Here is a 23,014-nt window from a genome sequence, read left to right on the forward strand (position 1 = left end):
CCAATCTCTCCAATCTCTTCAAACTAACGCCACAGTTCTGCAAAAGAAGTATCACGATGAAAGCATTTTGAAAACATTTCTTTAATTCAGTATGAACCAGACCGGAGTCCCATCATACAGGAAACAGAGAAAACTACAGAAGAAAAGACAGAAGAAAATGGTCCCAGTGTCATTGTGTATTGATTGAAGCTTCAGCTGTTATCAATAGCAGCAACTAGTTAACAACATTGATGTGTATAGTGCTCACTGAGTGAAAGGAATGTTATATAACCAATGTCCGTACATTATAAACTTTACATGCAGTTAATTAGATTAACATCTGATGTCTGTAATGAACATTTTACAGAAAAAAAGGTTCATAAATAATAATCATTAAATATAATGAAAAGGAGCTCAGAGATTTTCTTCAGTTTCATAAACTGTGGTAAACTAGACTTGTCACGTATTCTAGACATGCATGGATTTTCTTTCACGCTTTATATTTGTTTCAAGGTCTGTCTGACAAACTAACAGATACCCACCGTAGTGTTGAACTTGAGGTGTTTGGAAATACAAGCTTGGTTCCTATGCTCCACAGCATTTCTTGTCGATCACAGGATAACCCGAAGAGTATTACACAGCCAACATCAAATTCGACACAACATTTTTTTACGTTATATGGAAATTAATGAATCAAAATATAAAAAACCTCCTTAATAACCGTACCCAAGTACAGATTGGTTTTTATTTCAGGCTGTTTGACACTACAATGAAATTGAGCTCAGACAAATTGAAATGTTCCTCAGAGAGTATGCAATATTCTAGTATTAGCATTCAACACATACAGCGCATACTTGGAACTCAGATATACGCCTATTAGTAAGCGAAGTTTCAGCATGAGGTAAGGAACCAACTCAGGGTAACATTATAAATGTACAAATGTGGTTTAATGTGGTGAAAAGGACAAATTTATAAGGACGTCAGAAAAGCTTGGGGAAAGTCGTTAGGTCTAAAATTTTCGACCAGCCCTCGTATGCTCAATGGTAAAAAATGAAAACGAAATATTTGACATTGCTCACATTTACTACACGCGCCATGCAAATTGTTCGTATCTAGGTGAAACTATACTACCGATAGAAAATAAGGGAACCAAGAAATTGAATGTAGATGACTTTGACTGTGACAGGGTCCGTTGTCGTGGCGTATCTCCCAAACGCAACATCCAATGACAATGGAATTTCGCATAATGCATGTCCAGCACGTGCCACACGTGCATACAGAAGTTAACTCCTGTAAATGTACTGAAGTCGCAATCACTAATGCAATAGAGATTGACACTTACTGACAGAAATGCCTCCGAGGCAGTATCTCGGTGAAGCAACAAAATGGAGAATTGTGGGGATGATAGAGGAGGGGACATCATTGTGTGAAGTTGCCCGGCAGATGGGTAAATCAAAAAGTGTAATTTCACGCCTGTGGGATAAGTACCGTCAAACGGGTGGTGTTGCAACGAGACCTGGGCGTGGTAGACCAAAATCAACGACACCACGACAGGATCGTCTCATTACGTTAATTGTTCTACGCGATAGGTTGAAATCGGCCCCTGCCATCAATAGAGAATTCCGCACACTCACTGGAAGATGCATTTCAACCTCAACCGTTACAAGCCGACTCTATCAAGCTCGTCTTAAAGCAAGACGGCCTTTTAAGGGTGTCACCCTTTCAGCTCACCATAAGCGCCAAAGATTGGCATGGGCTAGGCAGCATCAGGGACGGGCTATGCGCCACTGGCGTTACACCATGTTCTCTGATGAGTCAAGATTTTGCCTACGATTCACAGATGGCAGAAAACGTTGTTGGCGTCGGAGCGGGGAGCGATATGCCAGAGCAGCAATTCTTGACCATGATCGAGAATATATGGTATAGGTGTGTCATGGTGTGGGGGTGGGATTACACATGACAGACGATCAGATTTGGTCATCATTAACGGAGCCATGACTGGTCAGCGATACGTTGACCAAATATTGCGTCCTGTTGTGGCTCCATTGGCTAGAGTTATCGGCCGAAATTTTGTATTCCAAGATGATAATGCCAGACCACGTCGGGCCCGAATTGTCTCCGCTTATCTCCGACAAGAAGGTATCCAGACATTGGACTGGCCCATACGCCAGGGACCCAGGACCCGCCAACCTGGCCCAGCTTGGTGCAGCTCTCCAAGAGGAATGGCGGGCAATACCACGGGCAACCATCCGGAAATTGATTAACAGCATGCCATCAAGGTGCCGTGAATGTGTTGCCCAACATGGTGGACACACCAGATATTGAACTTGACGCTCAAAATTGATTTAGTGGATATTTAAAGCAGTTTCAAATTCGCTATTATTTCATTAGTTCCCTTATTTATTGTCGCTGGTATATTTCTGCACAGTGCCTTTCTGAAAGCCTCCCTTTTCATACTGATTATCATTGTCATTGTAAGTTTTCAGATAACAAAAGAGAACATCAACTGCCGCACCAGATCCAAATGTATATCTGAAATTGGATTTGACAAACACATACTATGAAAACGTTAACAGGCAGAGACAGGCGTCGTAACAATGAAACCGTTAGCAGGTAGAGACAGGTGAAGTAACAATGAAAACGTTTACAGGCAGAGACAGGCGTCGTAACAATGAAAAAGTTAGCAGGCAGAGACAGGGGAAGTAAGAATGAAAACGTTTACAGGCAGAGACAGGCGTCGTAACAATGAAACCGTTAGCAGGCAGAGACAGGGTAAGTAAGAATGAAAACGTTTACAGGCAGAGACAGGCGACGTAACGATGAAAAAGTTAGCAGGCAGAGACAGGGGAAGGAAGAATGAAAACGACAACTAATATGTTCGTAAATTTATAAATAAATATCACTATCGAATACTATTGAATAGCCACGAGTGTATACGTTTTGTAAGGAAATTTAGATGATAAATCAGACGTTGTGTAAACTATTACTGATTCAAAAGTACTTTTAAGATTTAATCTCATGCAAGTTAATAACACTGACAATGTGTGACACGTCAGTGGTGTATTTTCGAGAGCGGTACTATCATTAAATCAGTGTTCCTTTTTCACGGAAGGAGTATGTTCTGTATCAATATCTAGCCGTTGATGTCGCTCACGAAGAAGTAGTAATAACAAAGGCGTTGATGCCACTGCTCCAAAAATCCCCCAGTTGAGCCACATCGAACCTGAAAGAAATACTATTCTATACCATATCGTCACTCAAATCATAACAGTTGAAGACCCACCGTGATGTCTGTGTATGTTTTCTTTCTATGTTGTTCAAGGCTATTCTGAGCAGTATAACAGAAGCATGGCGACAGTCTGTAAATATCGCGCCTGTACCATACAATCCAGTGATTATCTGTGAGATTGAACACCCCAAGCCATATATATACATGTATATATAGAGTCTGGTAGGTGGGGTAGCCTAGTTGTTAAAGTGGAAAATCATATTCACCACGACATTATTGTACTGGAAAAGCTTCAGAAAAGTCGCTGTAAGGAGGTGTGAAACTGTACATTAACGTCATAGTTTAGACAAACTACTCCTATCAGGCATACGATGGTATCCAACGTTCATGGCCAAGCAAAAATGCCTTACAAAAATAGGTACTTGAAATTCAAATTGTAATCTTTCCGATTATTGTAACCCAATTTTCACGTGTCTAGCTACGAAAGGGTCACTGTTCTTTTTGTTTTGAAAAAAAACCCAAAAAACAAACAGATTTGTGTTGTTGTCACTGGTAACTGTAAATAGTAACCATGGCGACGAAGGGCGTATCATACTCACCAACATGTGGAATCATCATTATAAAGAGGAACACAATGGCACCAAGCTGGTTTGTGAAGGTTAATATAACGCTTGCTGTCCCCTCCCCGACAGGAAAGGCCACCTCACAGGCCAACTCGAAGAACAGCGGGGCACAAGCGGTCGGCGGCATCTGGGCGGTCAGGAGGCACATGTACAGGCTCACTGGGCATAGGGGAGAGGTAGCACTATGCATGTATCATTGACATATCAAATACAGACCGATTTTAAAAGTGAACGGACTCCTTTCAGTTACAGACTTCTACATTTTATCATATTCGGAAATACGTTCGGTGCTCGTTCTGTAGTCTCATATCCGCTTGTTTTAAACACGATTTCACTCGGATGAGTGAGTTTAATTTTAAGCCGCACCAATATTCCAGCTACATCGTCTGTAAATAATCGTCTCTGGGCCAGACAATGATCATCAGCATGAACATCGATCTACGCAACTGGGATATGATAACGTGTCAACCAAGTCAGCGAGCCTCACCACCCGATCCGTTAGTCGCCTCTTAAGACAAGAGTGGGTTACTGAAGTTCAGTTCTAACCCTGATCTTCACGGGTATTTCACGGGAAACATCTCGACAGATGGTGACAAGTACGATGTTTAATTGTATGTTTGTATTGTAAGGTAGTATATATTACTAGAAATTGGTTAGAAATTCTTCTGCTTTATTTGGGTATCAAAGTGAATACAGGTTGTTCAAAACAATGCTTACGTCGTCAATACAATACCCTGCCTTTCATATTACTCATCAACCAGATAAAGGCTTGTCAAGCTGGTAATAAAGATTAGTTAATGTTTGAAACATGCGTGATTTGTTGCTAGTTCCAGAAAGTACTATCTTAGTTGATATGAAGCATCACAAAAGTAGCTCTGGATGAAACTATATGAATAGTTATCTCCCTTGGGAGTGATTTCTAATTATACTGTAGGGTGGGATTATTGAAAGTCTGTTCACAGGGTTGTTTCTGCATAGATTTATGTATACTGTAAAATCCTATCTTCTAGACATATACTAGTAGTTATAAGAATTTTAGACCGTTTCAATGAATTGCATTGACCTTTGTCCAACGTCTGCTGAAAGTGGCTGTTTCGCTAACAAGAATTAGACTATTACAAAATGTAGTGGTTATATGATCTTTCTGAAGATAACATGTTTGTGTCCATTTAATGGCATAAAAACACTTTATAAAGTACACCTGCAAATACTGTTTTTGCCTTAACTTCTCTCGATAGCGTCATTCAAACAATAACACCTTTCAACCAATCACGGCGCCGCGTATAGCAGTCCAGAGTAAACGTCTCCCAACTGTGTCATAAAGACATAAACTATATTGACAAACTTTATGGATAACAACTTCTTTATTTCGTGAATCCTGACAACAATACAAATATCTCTACCAAAATGTCGCACGCATGAAACAAAGAAGTTGCTATCAATAAAATCTGTATATATACTTCTAAAATGCCAAAGAAGCAATCCATCACTACCTATCATTTTCTTTCATTCCAGTTTTTAAAGACGGCTAAACAGACGTCTCATAAGAATCAGTTTACCGTTACGTTCATAAATAAATCATAAATATGTTGTGACTTTGAAAGAATGAATTTCTATAAGGGCGACTGGCTCACAGGTGCGCTTGAATAGAAGTAAATGCAGACTGAAGTAAATACTTCGATGAGAATATGACTGACTACTTACCCAAAGAAAACGGCGCCACTTTGATGCAGATGAGGGCGAACCATAAGTACATGGAGGCCGATATCAAATACAAGCCCGAGATGTACCACTTCATGTACCGAGCAAAGTAGTCGGTCAATCTGAATAAAATAATGGATACATTAGTACAAGATATTCCACTTATGCTATTTACTATCAATTTTGTGTTTGTGTATAGATTCCATTTACACTGTGTTATATATTTCGTTGAACACACCAGTTTCGGGCAAGTGTTTTAATGATGTGCACGTGAACATGGGTAAAATCCTAAATTTACAATGAAACGAAGAATCTGAGGAAGAAGACAGCTCAGGTAATTTGATATTGGTTTAATCTAAGAAAATGACGCGCATTGTATCTCACTTTACTAACGGCTTCGTCCACCTGGCATGCCTGACGGTGGAACTAAACGTGCATTGTGTACGAGACCGTAACGTTTCGCTGTCATTAACGGATTACAATCATGATATCGATATGATTGTAAAAAAACAAAAACCGAACAAACAATGGCGACACCTGGTGCACAATTCCGTTCTAACAGATCGACAGTGTTATGAAATCAGTGTTAAGGTGCCTCTCAAAATGGATTTTAATCTCATAGAGCTATAGGAGTGACTTCACAGGCGATTAGTAATAGGTTACATAGATGGAGCCTGCGTCATGAATCATGGCGGTCGTCTACGTGGACTGTTCATGGTTGAGTAAACGTTTTCGGAACCATGGTTTACTTTGGACTTATTTAACAGGCGAAACATAGTGACATTTACAGAGTATGTTTTGTTACTAAGTACCTCCAACAGGAGAACATAATTGTCACCAAATAAACATGTTCATATGGGATATCATTGAACCGCCAACAACCACCGATCACTCTCAACCAACTTCGCGCTGCCCTGCAGGAAGGGTCCCGCAGGAAATATGGAATGAAATGAAGAGGCGGATATGAAAGAGTGTGACTTTTCATGGTAAATGATGCGATGGACTGTAGAGCAAAGCAATATGTATCAAAAACTATGGTCATCTGAAGTTCAACAACATGTGTAACTGTTAGTCCCTACTACACTGTTAAAATATTTATCACTATGATATAAAACGTGCACTATTTTGGACACCTATATACTTAACATCCCTTACTTATCAGTCGTATGTCATATGACTTTTGTAAAACATCAGTCCCGACACATGATTATCATACTCATCACTAAAGAATGTTGAATGTGTTGTGTTAAAAAACAAAACCTCATCTCAAGGTTCTGTGCATACATGTATCTATAGTTACTCGTCATTTGACGAAATAAACATAGCATGTTGTGATTAACATTAATATATCATGATTTTTAACTGCCTTCGCCTAGATGAATATTTTGTATATATCAGTATGTCAAGGGTACCTTGTGTTCATTTATATCCAATTTAGTCTGACATTTTAGCTTTTAGCAAATTATACTCGCGGTAACACACAAGACGAAGAGAACGTCCGTGATCTTATACGGCTTTAAATGTAATACACACGTACAAAAGAATATTACCCAGTCTTGACTATTCTCAGGAATACCACATTTTGACTATCATGAATACTCAATCTTGACTATCCTATAGAATACCCATACCTTGAATACCCCCCAAAATACCCAACCTTGACTATCCCCAGGAATACCCAATCTTGAATGACCACAGGAGTAGATTCCTTTTTGCAGGGAAAATGACGATGAAAATATTATGTATGAATCCCTGGACCTCGGTATGACACCAGCTGCGCGCTTAATCTGGAGGCGTGCCTACGGGAAGGAACTCAGTTACGTGCATCTATATTGGTCGCATATTGAAACCGGTGGCCTAAACTATAAAGTCCTTCAACGTTACGTAACCGACGACGTCATGCCGTGGGTACCATGACTGAACAGTAAGGGTGTGTCTACCTTGCCAGAATAAGCATCCCCGTACAAACGACCAAGTAGCTGTAGAAGCCGATCCACCCAGCCTCTTTCTGACTCACGTCCACTGATTTCAAATTGAGGCTGAACACACCCATCCAAGCCCCGCTAAACCCGCCAACCATAATGGATATCACAGATAGGATCCAGAAGTTGACATTTCTAGAAATATAAATCAAAACACCAAAATGTGTAGTCATGGGAAAAAGTGATTTGTTCTTCACAATATTACACTAAACCATATGACCATATCAAATTAAGGGTTTTAGATGAACGAACAAATTGTTCTCATAAGAAATCAGAACAGACGGAAAACATATTCATAAGGAAATGTTTATCAATGTCATGACGAAGGGGGAGTGGGAGTCCAGCTGGTTTGCTGTTGTTTGTTGAATGAGTGAGTTTTTACGCCGCACACAGCAACATTCCAGCTATATAGCGGCGGTTTGTAAATAATCGAGTCTGGACCAGGACAATCTAATGAGCAGAACAGCATGGGCCTCGACCTAGGCACTTAGGATTTGATAGCATGTGTCAACCAAGTCAGCTAGCCCTGAACACCTGATCCTCTGAGTCGCCTCTTACGACAAGCATGGGTTTCTGAGCACAAATTCTAACCATGACTTATGTTCTCACCCATCTCAACACTCACCCTTACACATTCATTGTAACCTAGGATATTATGTAGGACATTATCAATACTCCGGAGCAGAGTGATAATAAAGTTACAACCCAGGACACTCACACAACAAGTAGCTTGAGTCCAGGTAGGAAGTCCTCCCTCTTCAGTGCAGCTGAGCGACATGGCGGCACCGGTGGCTTGCTGGGGAAGTACACCAGAATCAGTACGAGCAGTACACCCGCCACACAAGCCTCTGACAAAAGACAATAGACACCAGTATCAGTACCAGTAGTGCACCAGCCACACAAGCCTCTGACAGAAGATAACACACACCAGTATCAGTATGAGTAGTGCACCCGCCACACAAGCCTCCGACAACCGCAATGCACACCAGTATCAGTAGTAGTACACCCGCCACAAAAGCCTCTGACAAACTCAATCCACATCAGTATCAGTAGTACATCTGCCATACAGGCCTCTCGCAGAACACAAAACACATCAGTATCAACACGAGTAATACACCTGCAAAACCCTATGCACAATGCTCAACATTAGGAGAGTTGGACTCATAAAAGCAAAAGGACAACTGAAACAGAGGTAAGTGAATGTGGTTTAAGTCAAATAAATTTGATTGTCATTTCATATGCCATCTTCTGTTGTCGAGGGCTTTAAATCACCATTCCGTTTACTGAATACTTCGGGGTCCATTCACTTTGTTTCACACAGCCTCTATAGAAAGACTGTAAGATTAGCCGCCCAATCGAATTATTCTCGAAGGAATAAATGCTTCCGAACCGTAGCTATGACAATATGAGTAATAGTGGCTTTGGAATCAGCGTTTTATAGGAGGGTTGCGTAATACATTATCTCTTTCAACAAAAAAGGCAAAGTCGCATAGAGAGGTTCATTGGATGCGTTCATGCTTGAATCCAAAGCCGTATTTTTAGCATCATCAAATTGTTGTCAATCATTTGCTCATTCCAATGACATGTACACTTACGTAGTTCCAGGTAGAAATAGATATCCTGTTTCAGTTCCTCCACTGTATGCCCTACAAATAAATTACCGTTTACAACATTATCATAGAATTTGTATGACTGAACCCTACTGATAATCCTTTATTCCAACATGATTAGGTGAAGAGTGGTTTCGCATATTTTCTATGTACACATATAGGTATACTAATATGGATCATGTCCAGGTTACAATACCTGGCTCAGAAACATAATCAAGGCTATGTTAGGTTTAACCCCACGATTACAAACCCCTTACACTCGTCATAGCGCAGCCCTGAACGGCTCACCTCTTCCCTTGATGATCCTTCATAACTAGGTGCACAGCTGCTAGTACGTATGCCACCAAAATGCCCAAATGAAATGATGTTCCTACGTAAGACGGGATAACGGTATGAGCATGACGTAAGTCCAACATAAGATGGACATCTTTATTCTTGTTCACAAGGAATTCCTGCAAAAGCAGCGTAGATTGACGCTTCCAACTCAAGAGTATGAATTTATGAGTCTCTATCCAATAACGATAATAAAAAATGGGCGTATCATACCTCGCTGATGGCGAACCTGACATACGCATTCAAAGGCAACGTGTTTTTTTCACCTGAAGTTCACGAGAACATTGTCAAACAGGGACAAATCAGGTTATTGGTTTTCAACATTACACCTACACGAACAGTCCTGTTTGTTTGAAGTAATCGCTGCAAGTCCATTACATACAACATATTACAGATGTGATGGGGTCAACTAACCTGAAATATTGCTACGACTTCCACTTTCACCACTGTCTGAATAATCTTCAAGGCTATTAAGAAAACAAAACAAGGTAAATGAACAAAAGAAAACATGAAGCAATGAGACACTTATTCAGCAAGAGCCTTTAACATGTGCCGGATGCAACGTAATGCGAGAAGTCTGCCTTTTCGTATTCAAGCATTTAAACATAAGTAAATAGCATCCTTTTCATCTGAATAGGCGATTCTATTTATACACAATAATGATACCTCTGACGTATACCTAAATGTTGTATTGGAAGCTGTACGGTTCTGATTCAGTCGAGGTGCATCTGGAACCAGAATTGGGCCTGAAAATGAAAGAAAACTGTTACACTCAGTAAAATATAATCTACAGGGTGCAGAGAAATATGATTTAGATAAGACGATCCAGTGACTGATAACACGAATATTGATCAACGGTTTATTGATCATATGGTATACATAACACGCAATCAAGTAAGTCTAGCCAGCCAATTCCTTTAATCGCCTCTTCAAAGAAAATAGACTAGTATATTCATAGGGCGTCCCAGCGAGGAAAAGAAATCAAAGAAGATCAAAGAAGTAATAACAGTAATAACACTTGCCATTATACCATTTCACTTTGAAGTAATGTTTCAGTCGTGTAACAATACATGTTTTCTTGCACTCTCTTTACAGTTAACACTAAATGTGAACCCTGCAATAACTCCTCCTGGTAGGAATCCTAGTTCGACTCGAAACCTTTTTTAATGCGTATGGCGAAGATGTTATCTACGAACTGTTGAAATATTCATATCGCCGAAATATATGTACCAATTATGAAAGACCCAGCAAGAACCAGGAACTTGATTATCAGAGGAATCGCAGTCGCTGTTGTCCTTTCGTTTGGAGGAAACCAGTGTGAAGATATTGGCGCCATTGCGCTCGTGCAGACCGGGCCTCCAATAGCATTAAGGATCTGGCCAGCGTTGATCAACCTGAAACATAAAGTGCAAGACAGGACCACGATACTGTAGCTCACCTAAATATTTAGAATCTGAACAAAGAGTTACTCATTCATAATGGTCATAATGATCCCTAACGATCGTAATGGACAATAAAATCAGTTTTATTGAACAATCGAGACGTTGCTGGAAGCATTCATATTCAAACAAGGCCTGCATGATTACCTTTTTCCAGTCCAGTAAACAATATATGATGTACCCGTGATCATAAAGAGAACCCAAAAAGCTTCCCCTGGCTGGCTGCACCATAGGATGGAAAGTTTTCAGGAACAGACATACATATCAGTGTAGTTCAAGCATGGTCACAACGAGGTCAAACATAATGTTTTGAAAAAGGGAATAGTATGTGTGGAATCTAATAACAAAAAAGTAAAAACACATGAATGTAACTCCATTGGTTAACTGCTTTGGAAGACTTTCGCCAAATGACTGTGCCCAACAATATTCATCGTCCACAAGTATGGAATGGTTCCATTACACTGTCATGTTCGCTCTGTTTGTGACTGTTACACTAGTATAGTAAAGTACTGTTGGAGTCCCCAAGGTCAAAAACATGAGTACCATTCCTTTCACCTTCATACCGCCCTTGTGTGAGGCCCATTTTCTGGTGTCCCCCCGCCGTGATATCGCTGGAATATTTCTAAAAGCGGCATAAAACCAAACTCACTCACTCACTCATAGCGCCCTTACCTTCATTTCAATGACAGACATTTAAACGATACCGGATAAATACATATTCATTGAAAGGTCACATACAGCATTTGGTCATATAAGGGATTAGGAAAAAACTCACCATCGATGCAGCATTGACGGTTGTTGAGCAGGGATCAGCCTGATCCCACATGCTAATCCCAAACTCAGCACTGTGATAACCATACACATTCTGAGACCTAACCAAAAAGAGACATGTCCGATGTGATTTTTGATAAGATGCGTCAGTGGAAAGCTGATCTGTTATTTTTCGACTGGTGTACTGCATTCAATTACCATGTAATATAAATAGAGTACAAATAACCTGAAGCTACACAGTATAATATTCCTGGGCCCCCTTTCACAAAACTCTCGTAAGCATAAGGTCTTGTATTTTTTCTCGTAGCATTCCTACTTCCGATGTTACAGTATAGGCTGTACGAATGCTACGAGAACGGTTACACGATCTTAGGCTCAAGAGAGATTTGTGAAACGGGGTCCTGATACGCTACCAGTGATGTGACAATGAGAACATAAGACATAAGAGCATACAAGAAGCACACAGCATCATACGCGTAAAAATACACCCTCATCTTTACGGTAGTTCAACTGGTTTGCCGCCTCTTTGATTCCTGTATCATCAAAATAATTAAGCCTATACTGTATAGAATATAGACGCATTAAAACTGATAGAAGTGTTGTCATGTAAATTGGCACAGACTATAGCCATTGAATAAAGGCTCACGCTCCAGTTGTCTGATGCAAATTATTTGGTTCGCATCTCTCACCTAGCCAAACAGTGCCTTAGCTATACCTTTTTCGGTAGTCTCTGGCTAAGTGAGAGTGAACCTTCATAACAACACAGCTGAACACGGATGCATTATGTGACTGACGCAGAGTCTCACCTTTTGTATCCATCATCCAGGCAAAAATAGGCATCGTTATCATGAATGTGATAGGGCCCCAGTTAGCAAGTAATGAAATATCGGCATCATCCCAACCAAACACCGCCTCGGCAGTGTGGGAGATTGGTCCCCACGTGTTCCAGACAAGCATTTGAACAGACGCCAACAGGGAGAACAACACGACTATGTACCATCTCCTTTTGTATAGTCGTATATGCTTTTTTGAAATGTCCTGTTGATTTGGCGCCGTGACCTCAGTGATATCATCGGGAGAAGATATTCCTTCTTTGTGAGATGAGGAACTGTACTGAATTGAAGTGTCAGCTTCCCGTGTGATTGTAGAACAATGGGTAGGGGTTTCTTGTTTTTGTTTTTCAGAGAGTAGCGGTGATGTGTCAGTATCTCCCATGGTAAAACTGAAAATGGCATCGAAAAATGGTAGCTTAACGAACAGTCAATCATTTCTGTCCGAGTATATCCAGCAACAGAATATGCTAATGATGTGAACTGCTGATTCCTGAAACAGATGTTGCATTCGGCTCGTCATTCGATATCTCTACAGGATTCCGTGATGGTTTTCAAATGTTATTGAAATGATGCCAAGCTATAATGCAGAAGGAACAATCTGATAAGTGTGAGAATTCCTAGATGTGTATAGAATGTTTGGCATCTTTCTTAAAATTTTATAAAAATCATCCGAAATATTAGGGCTGTATAGTTTTACAAACTAAGACCATATTAGGCGTCTTGAATCCTCGTACTTTACGTATTGTTACGAGTGTGTATTTCCTCTATATTTTGTTATTACTTAAGTAATGATTACTATTGGGTCACAATGTTTAGTGTTTTGAATAGTAAATATTATGGGTCACATTTCGTTTTAATATCTGGTCAACACTTTTAGCATTCTGGCATTCCGGAATTGATCTGTTCCTAGTTTTCGATGCTCACTTCTGGGATACTGTCGCGACCATTCTACAGTGTTAACGACGTTCGTTTGTGCCCGAACTATCGGGAAGAGACTTAGTTTATATATAAACAGGCTGGTTGCCGTGTTGAGGGTGACACTCACACTAAAACTCATTTACATCTCTGCCACGCTTGATCATCAGAATCCTGTCAACACGTGAATCTACATTATCTGCTGTCGCACCGATCGGCGATCGCTTTGTTGACATTTTGCCATAGCTGTTACCTCTCACATCAAGACTTTGGTGAGTTTGATATATTGTATTTTTGTGACCCACTGTCTTAGATTTTGTCTCTCTTGAATTGTACCTGAAATCTGCATTGTTATATTGACTTGTGACTCTGTATATCTTGCTCTCGTTGTATAACAAAATAGAATTTGAACGTAAACAACTTGTCATTGTTCTGTTTTGCTGATTTACAAGGGGATTTCTTAAATTGTTGTCACGGTAAATTCTTAACCGTAACAAAATGCCTGCACACATTTACAATGTATGATGTTTCTGTACAAAATTGGTTAATCTTGACATGCTTTACGACTATGCGGAGTCGGATCTTAAGCGGAAGCTTAAATTTCAGTTTTAAGGAATTTTTTCTGTTGAACCTGACGAATACAATACTCAGGGTAATTGTGTATTCACATACTACCGACTGGGAAAGATGTGATTTTCTTTAGATAGCAAACAGATTATCACTTACTTGTATACTCGTGCGGAAATTAGCCATAAATTTCGTCACAGACAATAGTCAATCTGGTTTCTATCGTTCATCTGGCATCATCACCTTTGGACAGAGGATCGTGATGTTGTCGGAATCATACCAACTGGCTTTTATCATGATGTCCATATTTATGACGTCAAATGTATATTATCTTCCTGAGGATGATTCATAACTGACGATTGGTGTTTAACAAGGCCAAGGTAACGGGTGTGTTTGTAAGGTGTTGGTGTTTTTGTTTGTATCCTACTATTTTATTTTTAATCTAACATTTTTGTTGGGATTGGTGGCGGCTGTTGTTCTTAATAGCACTGCTATTTATGAGGTCGTTCGCCACAATGATTATCTGGTTCAGCCTTGATCTCGTCACCCCGTTGCGATAGTGTTATCTGACAATGTATACATTCCACCACCAGATAAACTATCAACATTTTCGAGATCTAGTTTAGAATGCTGTTTCAAATCAAGATCACTTCATATCCAATTTCATACAATACTGGAACAAAAGTGTGAAACTGCTTTGTTTTAACAGTGATGCCCTAGTTTCATAATAACGTTTAGCGTATTTTGTCCTTTCTGGTGCGTGTTACACACACTGCTGACACTTGTCCGCGTTAATGGTATGCTTGAATGCCAAATGAATTCAGTGGTATTATAGAGTAATAACTGCCTTTCAAAATACTGATATAACAGAATGTCAAATCAAACTCTGTAAAATGAATCACATGATCGTGTACTCTCTGTTAAACAATATCTGTAACTTATCGCAATTCTCTTGTGTTCCTGTGAGAGCAGCATTTCTCTGAAGTTTCTTAGTTTCTTAATTAGACATTTCTACCAATGCACACTTGAAAACAACAAATTCCGACCAAGTGCCAGTCAATACATCGGAAGATAAGGTCAGAAAGACTGTCCCTTTTAACTCAAGAAATAATCATACATTGAACGCCGACGGCAGGATAATCCACGATCGAGGTAGCTCATAGTTTTTTATTCTCCCTTAGCCTTTTATCGTATGTGAGATATCGACGGTATTTGCAGAATGTTATTTAGAGTGGGGTTATACATGTGTCGGTTTTACCATATCGACTTGCTCAAGTGTTGTGCTACAATTTACATGCACTTTGCGTCTTTGATGTTGTAATTGTGGTACTTTGACCAGCTCGTCTTCACTGAACTGCGTGATTTTGTTTATAGACGAACTATCAACACGAGGGCCATGGAAGGGACATAACCAGAAATAGCCGTTAGTGGCGCTACGATTAAGCCTCGAAACCCCGGATTTTTTAAGTAACTCAAAGTCGGGAAAAAGAACCCAACTAGTACATGTACAAAACGGTTTAACCGGAAAAATATTTTCATATTTTCTGAACGATTCTTTGATGATCGTGTCAGGTATTTTGTTGACTGGTACGTGAAAATGATGCTGTGTCTCTGTATTCACTCTCATCCTACATTCTCTCCAATCTCTCCAATCTCTTCAAACTAACGCCACAGTTCTGCAAAAGAAGTATCACGATGAAAGCATTTTGAAAACATTTCTTTAATTCAGTATGAACCAGACCGGAGTCCCATCATACAGGAAACAGAGAAAACTACAGAAGAAAAGACAGAAGAAAATGGTCCCAGTGTCATTGTGTATTGATTGAAGCTTCAGCTGTTATCAATAGCAGCAACTAGTTAACAACATTGATGTGTATAGTGCTCACTGAGTGAGTTGTTTTTTTTTTTTTGTTTTTTTTTTGACAGGTTACGTCCCTTTCCGAGGGCAACATGTTTTCCATCGAGGGAGGGTTTTTTCTTTAAAATATGGATTAAGAGACCTTCCCAGGGAACGATCACTGGACGGTGAAGTTATATATAGTATAGTCTACACATCTGGAGGACGAAATGGTTTCGATTGATGTCTATCGAGCCAGAATCGGCAGTTTCTCTCACCCGAAGGGAACACGACAAGTGACGTTGCACAAACAAGAGAGTGAGTACTCACCATTCGTGTCGGGGACAGATCTTCACTTTAGGCTGATAATTTGTACATTTCTCACCGCTGTGCATCTTACCTCATCATACCTCTTGATAGATGCACTTGAAAATGTCCATTTTGAGCGATTTGTGCCGAAAGAAAACATCTACCTTTGTACATCATGTGACGTCACTACTGTCAATTGTGACCCAGTTTTGGCTATGCATACCACTCCAATTGCACGTGGGATTTGCTTTCTGGGTGGTAACGTGCCGCCCGTGGGTGTTGTGAAGCATATTCTGATGTGTGCAAATGACATTGAAACTAACCCCGGCCCCCTGACTTTGGAAGAAGTGAGAGACTGCTTAATAGCTGAAATACGTGACGTCAAATTAGATCTGTCATCACAGATCACCGCCTTGAAAACTGAAATGATATCAATCGGATCGAGATGTGATCAATTAGAGAAGGCGGTGGTAGATATCAAATCAGACATCGCCACCTCCAAACATGAGTACGGCATCATGTACTCTGATCTGGACGCCATGGACGAAAAGGTTAATGGATTTGATGAACGTTTGACCATGATAGATGATGAACTAGATAAGTTGGAATCCTTTAGCCGTCGCGACAACGTCATCATACATGGTGTACCGGAAACCGAAGATGAAAAATCAATAGCATGCAAAGAAACTATTTTAAAACTGTTCACAAAGTTCCTAACGTTCAAAACGTGGCAACCAACTGACGTAATCAGAGCCCATCGCCTTGGGCGCAAACGTGCTGATTCAACTAAGTCACGCCCGATAATTGTCAAGATGCTAATGTCAGATGACAAAGTTAGAGCACTTAAATCTAGGTCTGTATTGAAGGAAAATGGATATGGTATCTCGAGTGACCTGACAACACGCCAACGTCAAAAACTTCAGGATCTGAAGGAAACTGGCCAGTTTGGCTACTATAAGAACGGCGAACTCGTAGTGGTACCGAGTGAACATACACACACTCAGTCCCGTCCCCATATGCGTATTACACACCGTAGACGCCAGCCACGTACCGTTCGTGACGACCGTCAACCACTTGCAAGTACTATATCTGAATAGGACGGCGGCCAAGGCCCGGACTTTATTTCACCGGGTCCTCTTAGCAATGACACCGGTGATTATAATCATTGCTTCACTCGAATTGAATCTGTTAGTGAGAGAACCCACTTTCTGTGTTGGAACATAAATGGGCTTACTGAAAAGATTGATGACATTAGTTTTATTGATTACATTGGTAAATTTCATATTATATGTTTGACTGAGACATTTGTAACCAGCATCTCCTTCAGTTGGCTGGATGGGTATGATGTGTTTTATAGCCCTGCCGTCAAGTTGTCAGATCACGGTAGACTGTCAGGTGGTGTTTGTATTTGTATTCACCATTCGCTTAGAAATATGTATAGACAATTAGCATCTGATATCGATAATTTCATCTGTATCAAATTCTTAAAGGAATTGTTTTCACTTGATAAAGATTTGAATTTAATGTGCACTTACATCCCTCCTATTGGTTCAACATATTATAAGCATACGAATCGCAAATGTAACATTGAACAACTGGAGCAATATCTACTAGCGAATCTCCCTGACTTTGCTGAAAGTCACACTGTTATCTGTGGAGATCTGAATGCCCGCACAGGAAAACAAAACAATGTGTGCCTTAGTCTTGATGATGATGATAATATGAATCATATATTTCAAGCGAGCGCTGATAGTGACATCTATCCTATCGATGATCGGAATTCTCACGACAGTGTTGTTAATAATTTTGGAAATTTGTTATTAGACTTATGCTATTCCTTCAACCTTTTCATAGCGAACGGTAGAGTATATGGAGACTCGCAAGGCGAATATACGTTTCATGGGCAACATGGATCAAGTGTCAATGACTATTTTATTGGTGCACCAGATTTCTTTCAATGTATTAACTCGTTAAATATTGGAGACAGAGTAGACTCCGACCATTTACCATTAGAACTGACTTGCCAGTTTCCCAATATGAACAGCTCGGATAACAATAGCCATATTGATGATTATAAAGAAAAGATTGTTTGGAACGACGCCTTCTGCGAAACATTTCTAGATAATTTGAAAAGTAAATTATTACTTTATAATGACCGTCTCTTATCACAGCTCGAGTTCGATCTAAAGGGAGCTCTAGATGAGTTTGTCCATGTCATATTAGTTTCAGCAGATTGTATGAAGAAAAAGATTAAGCCTTTTAAGCAAAACCATAAAGCACCCTTAAATGACGAGTGTAAAACTGCACGACGAGACGCGCGTAAAGCACTTAGACGTCTTCGGTGTAGACCCTCGGAGAGCAACAGATATTATTTTTGTAAAATGAGGAACATGTACAAAGCTTCATGCAGAAAATTCAAATCTAACCTGTGTAATAAAAGACTGAACAGATTGAATGATTCTATCAACAATACTACTATGTTCTGGAAACAAATTCGTTCATTTAGAAAGAGATCAAATCCAAAAAGTAATATTTCAAAAAGTGAATGGATGACGCATTTCATGAGGGTTTTTTCTAATGATGCCGTTTTTCCAAGTGATGGTTACACATTCGATGATGATAACTTCCCTTCGAATGAATTTGACACTGTTGATCAAATGATTTTGGAAACGCACATTTCAGTTGATGAGACTGATTAAGAATGCTATAAGTAGCTTAAAGAGCGGAAAAGCAGCTGGTCCCGATAACATTATAATCGAAATGGTTAAATGTTCTCAAGCCGTGTTAATGCCCTTCATCCATAAGTGTTTTAATACTGTATTCGAAAGTGGTTCGTTTCCCGAAAGTTGGTCTCGTTCAGTCATTATACCTATACATAAAAAAGGGACTCAAGACAATCCAGATAATTACAGAGGCATATCTTTAATGAGTGTTATTGGGAAAATATTTACAACTGTTTTAAACAAAAGAATTTCAAACTGGTCAAATATGAGAAACTTAATCCCTGAATGCCAGGCGGCTTTTAGAAAACAATATTCAGCCATTGATCATATCTTTACATTATATGCGATAATACAAAAATGTCTGTCGCGTAATAAAAACAAACTCTATGTAGCATTTGTTGACTTTAAGAAAGCCTTTGACTCTGTGGATCGTTCTAAATTATGGTACTGCTTACGAAAATCTGGTCTACAGGGGAAAATGTACACTATTTTAAAATCTATGTACTTGAATATAAAATCATGTGTTCGTTGTGGTGATGATGTCACCGATTTTTTTGACTGCCCCATGGGAGTTCGGCAAGGGTGTATTTTAAGTCCAATATTGTTCTCCTTCTTTATAAGCGAACTGTATTATGATATTTCTAATTCAGGCAAACATGGTGTGCAAATGGTTCCAGATATTATTGAAATTTTTATCCTCCTTTTTGCCGATGATGTAATTTTAGTGTCAGATACTATTGTTGGTCTACAAAACCAACTGAATATTTTGGAATGTTATACAAATGAATGGAAATTATCTGTAAATTTTGAAAAAACAAACATAATTATCTTTAGAAGAGGGGGCCCTGTGGCCTCTAAAGAAAAATGGTTTTTGAATGGCAAACCTCTATCTGTTGTTAACCACTATACCTATCTCGGACTAGTGTTTTCTCATACCATGAACTTTAAAAAGAGTGTTATAGATTTGAAATCACGTGCTAAGAAGGCTCTGATTAACGTTATGTCAGTCTCCCAAAATATTGGAATTTTAACCCCGAAAATATATTTTAAATTGTTTGATGCACAAATTCAACCGATTATGCTCTATGGTTCTGAAATTTGGGGATTTCAACGTTATGAATGCCTGGAGAAACTGCACCTTTTAGCATGCAAAAGATTTTTAAATGTAGCGCAAGCAACACCATCTTCTATGGTTTATGGAGAATGCGGTAGACATCCGATCTATATAAATTCTCAAATCAGATGTCTAAAATATTGGTTAAAGATTCTTGGAATGCATGAACAAAGAATCCCAAAACTAGCTTATAATATGCTTGTATTTTTAGACGCTAGGGGTAAGACAACATGGGCTTCCTATATTAGAAATCTCTTGTTTTCTCATGGCTTTGGATTTGTTTGGCTAAATCAAACAGTTGGTAATATCAGTCTATTTCTTAAACAATTTCGAGATCAATCTGTAAATATGTATTATCAAGAATGGCATTTCTGTCTAGACAACAGTTCGAGATATCAGTTGTATAGATCTTTTAAGAGCTTAATCCAACCAGAATTATATCTGTCTGTATTGAGATCTAGAAATATCAGACGTATATTTGTTAATTTTCGATTGGGCCTATTAGACTTATCAGTCAATAAGGGCAGACGACTTTCAATAGAGAGACATTTAAGGTTATGTCCATTATGTAACTCGGCCATAGAAGACGAAATCCACTTCGCTTTTGTGTGTCCACATTACACTGATTTAAGAAAAAAATATATCCCAAATAACTACCTGTTGAAATATCCATCAACTGCATTTACTTCCATTCTGTCCTCCAAAAATGAAAATGTAATACGTAATCTTGCCCTCTATGTGAAACATGCTGTTAACCTTAGAAGCAATATTTTATCTGCACTGTAAGTTCTTCCGTGAAATGTCTGTAACATGTGCTAACAATGTACTTGTATTACTTGTATATGGGCCGGAGGCCTTAAGTACAATAAATATCTTTGTCTTGTCTTGTCTTGAGTGAAAGAATGTTATATAACCAATGTCCGTACATTATAAACTTTACATGCAGTTAATTAGATTAACATCTGATGTCTGTAATGAACATTTTACAGAAAAAAAGGTTCATAAATAATAATCATTAAATATAATGAAAAGGAGCTCAGAGATTTTCTTCAGTTTCATAAACTGTGGTAAACTAGACTTGTCACGTATTCTAGACATGCATGGATTTTCTTTCACGCTTTATATTTGTTTCAAGGTCTGTCTGACAAACTAACAGATACCCACCGTAGTGTTGAACTTGAGGTGTTTGGAAATACAAGCTTGGTTCCTATGCTCCACAGCATTTCTTGTCGATCACAGGATAACCCGAAGAGTATTACACAGCCAACATCAAATTCGACACAACATTTTTTTACGTTATATGGAAATTAATGAATCAAAATATAAAAAAAACCTCCTTAATAACCGTACCCAAGTACAGATTGGTTTTTATTTCAGGCTGTTTGACACTACAATGAAATTGAGCTCAGACAAATTGAAATGTTCCTCAGAGAGTATGCAATATTCTAGTATTAGCATTCAACACATACAGCGCATACTTGGAACTCAGATATACGCCTATTAGTAAGCGAAGTTTCAGCATGAGGTAAGGAACGAAATCAGGGTAACATTATAAATGTACAAATGTGGTTTAATGTGGTGAAAAGGACAAATTTATAAGGACGTCAGAAAAGCTTGGGGAAAGTCGTTAGGTCTAAAATTGTTGACCAGTCCTCGTATGCTCAATGGTAAAAAATGAAAACGAAATATTTGACATTGCTCACATTTACTACACGCGCCATGCAAATTGTTCGTATCTAGGTGAAACTATACTACCGACAGAAAATAAGGGAACCAAGAAATTGAATGTAGATGACTTTGACTGTGACAGGGTCCGTTGTCGTGGCGTATCTCCCAAACGCAACATCCAATGACAATGGAATTTCGCATAATGCATGTCCAGCACGTGCCACACGTGCATACAGAAGTTAACTCCTGTAAATGTACTGAAGTCGCAATCACTAATGCAATAGAGATTGACACTTACTGACAGAAATGCCTCCGAGGCAGTATCTCGGTGAAGCAACAAAATGGAGAATTGTGGGGATGATAGAGGAGGGGACATCATTGTGTGAAGTTGCCCGGCAGATGGGTAAATCAAAAAGTGTAATTTCACGCCTGTGGGATAAGTACCGTCAAACGGGTGGTGTTGCAACGAGACCTGGGCGTGGTAGACCAAAATCAACGACACCACGACAGGATCGTCTCATTACGTTAATTGTTCTACGCGATAGGTTGAAATCGGCCCCTGCCATCAATAGAGAATTCCGCACACTCACTGGAAGATGCATTTCAACCTCAACCGTTACAAGCCGACTCTATCAAGCTCGTCTTAAAGCAAGACGGCCTTTTAAGGGTGTCACCCTTTCAGCTCACCATAAGCGCCAAAGATTGGCATGGGCTAGGCAGCATCAGGGACGGGCTATGCGCCACTGGCGTTACACCATGTTCTCTGATGAGTCAAGGTTTTGCCTACGATTCACAGATGGCAGAAAACGTTGTTGGCGTCGGAGCGGGGAGCGATATGCCAGAGCAGCAATTCTTGACCATGATCGATATGGAGGTATAGGTGTGTCATGGTGTGGGGGTGGGATTACACATGACAGACGATCAGATTTGGTCATCATTAACGGAGCCATGACTGGTCAGCGATACGTTGACCAAATATTGCGTCCTGTTGTGGCTCCATTGGCTAGAGTTATCGGCCGAAATTTTGTATTCCAAGATGATAATGCCAGACCACGTCGGGCCCGAATTGTCTCCGCTTATCTCCGACAAGAAGGTATCCAGACATTGGACTGGCCCATACGCCAGGGACCCAGGACCCGCCAACCTGGCCCAGCTTGGTGCAGCTCTCCAAGAGGAATGGCGGGCAATACCACGGGCAACCATCCGGAAATTGATTAACAGCATGCCATCAAGGTGCCGTGAATGTGTTGCCCAACATGGTGGACACACCAGATATTGAACTTGACGCTCAAAATTGATTTAGTGGATATTTAAAGCAGTTTCAAATTCGCTATTATTTCATTAGTTCTCTTATTTATTGTCGCTGGTATATTTCTGCACA

At 39.6% G+C, this 23,014-nt stretch overlaps 1 protein-coding gene across 1 annotated transcript; it reads right to left on the minus strand.

Annotated features, from left to right (window-relative positions):
- Positions 1–3,068: 3,068 nt before the first annotated feature.
- LOC137297873 (solute carrier family 49 member 4 homolog) lies at positions 3,069–12,882 on the minus strand. Its single transcript, XM_067829842.1, has 11 exons — positions 12,474–12,882; positions 11,672–11,768; positions 10,688–10,851; positions 10,137–10,203; positions 9,872–9,924; positions 9,110–9,160; positions 8,233–8,362; positions 7,473–7,649; positions 5,536–5,654; positions 3,808–3,990; positions 3,069–3,202 (listed from the first exon to the last, which is right to left on the minus strand). Exons 1-11 carry the CDS (start codon positions 12,880–12,882, stop codon positions 3,069–3,071), a joined length of 1,584 nt encoding a protein of 527 aa, XP_067685943.1.
- Positions 12,883–23,014: the final 10,132 nt, after the last annotated feature.

The sequence above is a fragment of the Haliotis asinina genome, chromosome 10, assembly GCF_037392515.1.
Source record: "Haliotis asinina isolate JCU_RB_2024 chromosome 10, JCU_Hal_asi_v2, whole genome shotgun sequence".
Lineage (NCBI taxonomy): Eukaryota > Metazoa > Mollusca > Gastropoda > Lepetellida > Haliotidae > Haliotis > Haliotis asinina.

Coding starts and splice junctions, on each gene's coding strand:
- LOC137297873 (XM_067829842.1), bottom strand. CDS start 12,882: ATGGGAGATACTGACACATCACCGCTACTCTCTGAAAAACAAAAACAA. Junction 10,204..10,687: donor TGCTGGGTCTTTCATAATTG/GTACATATATTT, acceptor TTTCATTTTCAG/GCCCAATTCTGGTTCCAGAT. Junction 9,925..10,136: donor GCTTCCAATACAACATTTAG/GTATACGTCAGA, acceptor TTTTCTTAATAG/CCTTGAAGATTATTCAGACA.